This window comes from Buceros rhinoceros, unplaced genomic scaffold, assembly GCF_000710305.1.
Source record: "Buceros rhinoceros silvestris isolate BGI_N320 unplaced genomic scaffold, ASM71030v1 scaffold13249, whole genome shotgun sequence".
Lineage (NCBI taxonomy): Eukaryota > Metazoa > Chordata > Aves > Bucerotiformes > Bucerotidae > Buceros > Buceros rhinoceros.
This window is the reverse complement of record NW_010430989.1, coordinates 1-7,042: the sequence shown is the minus strand read 5'-3', so window position 1 is coordinate 7,042 and position 7,042 is coordinate 1. Positions and strand designations below refer to the sequence as shown.

The window sequence follows — 7,042 nt, the reverse complement described above, 5'->3', positions numbered from 1 at the left end:
GTGGTCAATCACTAGAATTGGCTTCTCAGGGAGACAGCCATGGCACCAAGCCTGTCAGAGTTCAAGAAGGGTCTAAATGATGCTCTTAGCCATATGGTTTAGTTTTAGGTAGTCCATTCCAATTTAAGATATTCTATGATTCTATCTTTCACAGAGAAAGAATGTTCCAACTTGGGGTAGCAGTACAGAGAACTGAATTACAGAACCTTTATAAACCCCTCTGAACTTCACTCTGTGTTTCAGTTAAATCCAGCACACCAGAAAAACCACACACACAATGTGAGATCAATGACAAATGGTGAACAGACCTCATAAACATCTGAAACACTGGACACTGTCTGCAGGCTGAATCTAACAATTTGTTTTAACGAAACCCATTTCCTGGTGTTCTGAAGCAAGTTCTGTCCTCTCTACTTAATAAATACTTCTTCAAAATAAATTCAAACTGCTCTTAATTTGTTTGCTTTTTGTTCAGGCATGTTGCATATGGCGGGTGTTATATAAAATCAAATTAAGTTCTACACGTTGTCACCCATGTGATTCCCATAATGCATTGTTCCCCTTTATTTCATGCGTTCAGGTGACGTAGCCCCATGGAATTATTCAGACTTTCATCCAGCAGTGCAGTTTCAGTACTTTATTTTGAAAGTCTCTTAATAGCTAGTTTAAAACAAGTGAACAAATTAATTGTGAAGTGTTCTTTATTAAATAACTCAAAAGGTAAAGCAAGTTGTGCGACTAAGTAAAACAACATCATGATTCCAAAGGATTTTTACAGCAGAAAACAAATTGCGGCAAGTAAGCATTTCAGTCTAGCAGCCAAACTGTCCTCATTTTTATGGAGTTAATTTCGGTCCTCAAATTGTGACTTGTTTTTTAAAAGATATGCTGCTAGAAATTCAATGGGATTTGGCGGTCTGTAAAGAAAAAAGTAAATCAAAAGCAATTATTTTTTCTGATATGAAAGTAGGTAGCTGAAAAAATAATCACCTTCCCTTAAAAGCAACATAACTCCTCCCAGACACTAAGCAGCATTGATTTAGGGATGACCAACTATTTGGACTTACCCTGTAAATTCCAGTTTACGTCAGATGAGAAAGTCTGTAATAAGGAGTCTTAGTCACTGCTGCTCCAATGCTACTAAATTGCTAGAAAAGTTTCATACCTAGAACTAGGGTATAGTCTGTAAGTGTAAATACTGTACGTACGTCATTGGAAGTTACATGCATTTACCCATTCCTTTAACTTATAAAAGTATATAAAGTAAAAGTTAATCTGTCAGTGTTTTCTTGCTTCGTTTTCATCAAATGGTTATTGTGTAACTTTATGTATTAGAGCCTTTTTCATGGTTCCTGGCAACACCACAATGAACACAATAAAAACTTCAAGTTGAGAAGTGCTGTAACTTGCAAGTAGTCAATAATAAGCACTTTTGATCACCGACTTTAGGCTCTAATTTTTTTCAAAAAGCTCCTCCAGCAAATCGGGATTTTGTCCACAGAATAAATGACAAATTTACTCATTCCACACCGGCTCAGACCAAAGGTCTGGCAGTGAGCAAATACGCCTATAAAGAGCATTAAAAAATGAAAAGTGCGCAGAGATATTTCTCTGGACTATCCTTTTGACTTCCAAGCAAGTACCAGCTTTCTAAGTAACCTTTAATATTCCTGGGTGGATTCCTCTACTACTTTGACCAGTTGCCCCTTGATCCTAAATAAAATGTTAATGCTTCAACCTGAGACAAAAAAATTATATAGCTTAATTATATGACATGCAAAGGATCACCTTCTTTTGTTCATAACCAGTTTGCTACCTGCTTCACTTAAGTTTGATTACTGTATCAGAAGAGATAATAAACAATCCATCACGCCTACGCTATTCATCCTTTAACAGATTCCTAACGTTCGCTCACAGAAGTCTCTTTCCTAGGTATCACCTATTCAGTCCTTCCCTATACATATGGCATTGCATACTTCTGACCACCTTGTCACTCTTCTTACTTTTTCATGTCCTACCAGAATACCAGGGAACTGGGATTACACACAGTATTACACATTCAAGAACATTATAAATGTAAATAGTGACATTATACTTGTTTTTACCCTTTCAATTTCTAAGCCCTACCCTTTAGAATTTATTTTTGAGCAATGTACTGACATGTACATTTAACAGTTTAAAGATCTTTTTTCACAAGGAAAATAGTCAACTCAGAATCTGTCATTTTGTCACTAACATTAGAGTATTTATCCCCTCCTAGGTGCATAATTTTTGTGTATTTGTGTTCAATCTTTCACTTTTTGTCATAGTTTCAATTTTTCATACCAGTTTTCCATGGTTTCACATTGAGTTTATGAAGTTGCTGTACAATTATTTACAATCAATCAACTTAAAAAAAAAAAACTAACAGGGGAAAAAAAAAAGAAGCACAAACATCCCCCAATCTATTCTGTAAAACTTACTATCATTAACAAATTTTGTCAACACTTCTTCACATTATTATAAATTATCCTTTCCAGAATTCTAGCGTTGAGCTTATTTCACTGTGAAAAGTCACCACTTACTTCTCTTTCTCGTATCTTCCAGGCAGTTCCTTGTTCATATAAAAGCTTTTTCCTTTAATCCCAGTGCAACTCTCTTTAAAAGCTTGTGGTGAATGACTGTGCCAGAAACCTTTTGGAAATTTCAACAGACTATATCACCTGGATTCCCGTTTAAGTGTGCGCACTGACTACTTCAGTGAACTCCAAGAGCCTCGCAAGACCTGACAACAGTTGTCTTGGCTCCTCCCAAATATGTCATTTATCCATACGCTCACTATCCTGGATGGTAATTTCTACTGAATTCCGGGCATCAGATATACTGGGCTGTTCCCTGAACATCTCTATATTTCTTAGAAAAAGAAATTAGCATCCATTAGTTACTTTCCAGTTCAATTTTAAGCAGAAGATTATGCAGCAGAGCTGGTAGTTCAGCTTTTTGATGCCTGAGATTTTACTATGCTCAACTGAATATCCAATTTGATCGTGGCAGTTTGGTACCCTTTAGGTTTTTTTCCTGTATGTTCCCCAACCTCTTCTATCAATGTTACAATTTCACTCTTCTGATGAGTCCCCACAAAGAACAACTCCTTCCACAGTGGACAAAGATTAAACAAAAAAAACAAACCAAACCAAAACGTGAGAGTTTCTCTGTAGCACAAGTATCCAGACCATAAATGTGGTGTATCCACCTCAGGTTGTTTTACATTCAGTCTGCAGCAGAACTCCCACAGATGTCAGCTGAAGATCTGCACACTGCTCAGGGGTACGCAGGGGGTGTACTTTCCGAGGTGCTCTTCTGCCCAATTAGCTGTCTGTACAATACAGTTCAAATTCACAACTCCATTTGAAGTTATGTGACAGTTGGAAAATGGCACCAGGCGGGGGCTCAGCTTTTGTTCTTCCCTTCTTCTTTCCCCCGAAATGCGGGAAGGAGTTCTTGCGGAAGGGAAGCGATATTCAGACACGCCTCCACGAATAAGCGCATAAAAAGGGGGTTTGAGACACTCCCTCCAGGGCAAGCCGTGGCATTTTGGAATTTCTGCCCCCAGGACTGAGAGAACTTTTCATCGGAGAGAGAAAAGAACACGGGCAGTTACCTCAGTGCCCCGGGAGCTGTAAAAAGACTCCTTCTGCAAAGCAGGTAGGGCTTTCCGCTTTGCCGATTACCGGCGGGGATGGCTTTGGACTGAGTTCAACCCGGCGAGGGGTAAAACTGGCTGTAAGCCCCCAGATCCCGCACAGAGGGGACAGATACTGATGGCGAAGGGGAACATGAACTGGTTCCAGATGCTCGGCACAGAGCCTCTGCAGACGCGGGGAACCCACAGGCTTTCCCTGAAGGTCTGGTCCGCATCCCGCTCCACAGACGGGTAGATCCAGAAGCCTCGGCATTTTCCCCTCGGTAAACTTGAGTCTCCTCCCAGCTACCCAGGAGAAAGAGGATGATGGTACCACATGGAGGTTTGCTCCAGGAGAAGTTTTCTTGGACTGAAAACTTTGTGAGGTGACAGACAAAAACTCCTTTCCTCCCCCAGCCCCCACCAGCGGTGCGACTGCGTGGCGGGTTCTTTGTAAGTGGGAGATGTGAGTCGAAATGGGAAACTGTATTATACTTGTATATGTCTATTTATGTTATTTATCAATCTCTCCCTCTATCTCTCTCTCTTTTCCAGTCCTGTTTAACTTTAAAATGATTGATTTATGGGTTTTTCACTATTAAAACTCTTCTGTTCTCACCCCCTTTACATTAAACCTGTGTTTGTTTATCCTTCGCCTAAACAAAGCCTTCAATTCAAGCCGTAACGAGCTGTGAAGCTCCATTCTGTGTAGGTTTTGGTGGGCTTACATTCCATCAAAAACCCTGTTGCAAAACCCTTTTAGTTTTAACAGCCACATAGTTTTAACCCACAACAGGTTAATACGCTGCTGATGGTTGTTCCGGAGCTAGGTACCATGATGCAGCTATGGTCATCTGTAACAGCTTTTAACATTATTTCAGCAAAATTAAGAAATACTTGCATGCAGATGAACAACTGCTTGCTATTATTGAAGAATACCCTTCTGCATTGACTGATAAGAGATTATGCTTGACAGCACAGGCTTTACACAAAGGATAAACTAGCGCATTCCTTCTTACTGCGTTGACAGGGCAGGTCAGCCTCACCCTTCAGGAAGTGTTTTAATCTCTGACAAAGATGCATGTTGGGCCCTGTGTGTCTGTCTGTCTTTTAAATAGCAAGCAGAACTCTATAATTCCACACTACAAAAATCTTGTTCAAAACTAGAAGCAAGGCAAGAAATTGTTCTGTAAGGCAAATTACATGATAACGCTAATTAAAAAATACATTTTTCCCTCCAAAATGTTTGCAGTAGCATAGCTCATTGGGAAACCACAATTCCTGAAGTAACTCGTACCATGTCATGCACCTCAGTGGGGAACAGGTCCTGCACGGTCAATCATGGTAATTCATAGGTTCACACACCTGCTGCAATGACTTTCTTACAACTAGCATAACCATGTCTGGTGTGCAAGGTCTGGAAAGGTGACGTACCACCCACTACTTTATTCCTAGGAACAGAAGGAACATGGAAGCATCTTACCTCTCTTTTGCAAGAACGGCAAGTCCCTGTAGCAAGATAGGTACAACAGTCTGATCCAAGTAGGCACGTGTGGGTAATGACTGAAGATCCACCTTCTGCTTTGACGTTTTCTCTGCATTTATTTTCTCATTTTCTACTATCCTCTGAAGTAGGAACAGAAAAAAAAAGTGAATGAACATTGGTAATTACGCTCATGCTTCAAAGTAAAGGTGGCTGCTAAGTACCCATCTCTCTGCAGTTCATTGGCAACCACTTGTTTACATCTTTTAAGAAAATTTAAATGCCTATTCTTCCTTGCACAAAAATCTAATCCAGAGGAGCCTTCTGTTAAATGCTTATATCTTGGGGAAACAATGTTAGGAAGTCCTAAGTTGTCTAAAACAGAAGACACCCAATCTCTTATATCTTTCTTTCTGCCTTTGCATTCATGGATTTAAATCCCACACCACTGAGACAAGAATGACTGCTAACAAGAGTAGCCTTAATCCAGTGGATCCTGTATGCACGCACTTCTAACGCAAAATGCTAAACACACAAGAAATTCATGGGAAGTCTAACAGAGGGGACTCTGTTAAAGTTAAGCACTTTGAGACTACGCTCTATTAAAATACAGACAGACACTTTGAAGAAAACATACACAAAATGCTTCCAGGTGCCTTTCGGTCAAAACACACTGAATGATCTTACACCATCAGCAGTAGTTAAAAAATGATGCTTTACCACTGTCAGTAAACCACAGGCATTAAACGCAACACACCTGGAATCTAACAACATGGGAGCAACGAACCCAACTTGTTATGATTCTGTAGTGGAAGTTAAGGCATAGACAAGCTGGTATCAGGGAGATCTAGGAAAAGTTTCCACAAAAGCTTAGCATAGAGTAGGAGCTTAAAACAGAGGAAGACTGAAGGCCTTTCTTTAATAAGGAATTGTAAATTAATGTCATAGTTATTATTGTAACCCACAGTGTCACCAACAGCAGAGAGAATGGATTGCATCTACTCTTTCTCAGCATAAGTAACTAAAGATAGCTTGGATTATTCCGATCCAATACTTCTGTTGACAAGAATATGAAAACAACCCTTCCCTTGGATACTTCTAGAGAAATACCATGAATTCCTTTTACTCCCCTCCCCATAATAAAAGTCTGGCTGACTTTTTATGACATAATACATTATACAGATAGATATATAATAGATAGCTATATAATAGATAACGATCATAGTATACTTCCAAAAAACCCCCACCTCATTAAAAGGTTCATTGTTCACTTCAGTACCAATTACTATAATGGCAGCAACGCAACAGAATATATATTGACAGCCAGTTATGCAAGGGACTAGTATCTGTTAGCTCAGTTTCCATCTAACTTTCCTGGGAAGATACATTTGCTGAACCTAGACTCAAGACTAAACATTCCTCCCCTTAATCAGGAACATGACTGCCACTGTACTTGACAGCAAAAAAAATCTTTGTTACCTCTACGTTTTCAGTGAGACCGTATTCAGAGTGGGGATTTTCTGGAACCTGTAAAATAACATGTGGTCAGCAAAATGAAAACACGCCTTTTATGCGAGTAGCATTATGCACATAAAACATTTCTTGTAATACCTGTGGCTGGCCCTCCATAATCTGTTCTGCCTCCATGATTTGAGAAGAGGACTTTGCTGGACGTACAGTAATCTTAGACAGAAAAAAAAAAATTGGTCAGCAGCTGGGATGAGGACCGCGTTAGCTGACCGATATCGCATCACCTGGTCAGTAAGGCACAACTATGAGAGAGCAAATGCAGCTGCTCTGTGCCCCCCTCCTGCCAACTTGCAGGCGTTTTTCCCGCAGACAGAACTGAGAAGCAGCTCAAGGCTCAGGTTTCGCTCGCTGAAGAAACCGGTACTGGG

The 7,042-nt window shown here is 40.0% G+C and overlaps 1 protein-coding gene across 1 annotated transcript; it reads right to left on the bottom strand.

Moving 5' to 3' along the window:
* Nucleotides 1-621: 621 nt before the first annotated feature.
* Nucleotides 622-6,822, bottom strand: DPY30 (dpy-30 homolog (C. elegans)). The gene is made up of 4 exons (XM_010143253.1): nucleotides 6,756-6,822; nucleotides 6,624-6,671; nucleotides 5,145-5,287; nucleotides 622-917 (listed from the first exon to the last, which is right to left on the bottom strand). Exons 1-4 carry the CDS (start codon nucleotides 6,789-6,791, stop codon nucleotides 845-847), a joined length of 300 nt encoding a protein of 99 aa, XP_010141555.1. The 5' UTR covers nucleotides 6,792-6,822; the 3' UTR covers nucleotides 622-844.
* Between the last annotated feature and the right edge of the window lie 220 nt (nucleotides 6,823-7,042).

Excerpts from the sequence above, each read along its gene's own strand:
- DPY30 (XM_010143253.1), bottom strand. The coding sequence starts at position 6,791 with ATGGAGGCAGAACAGATTATGGAGGGCCAGCCACAG. Across the intron at positions 5,288-6,623 it reads GTCTCACTGAAAACGTAGAG|AGGATAGTAGAAAATGAGAA; the intron begins GTAACAAAGATT and ends TTCCTACTTCAG. Across the intron at positions 918-5,144 it reads GCCGTTCTTGCAAAAGAGAG|ACCGCCAAATCCCATTGAAT; the intron begins GTAAGATGCTTC and ends TTTTCTTTACAG.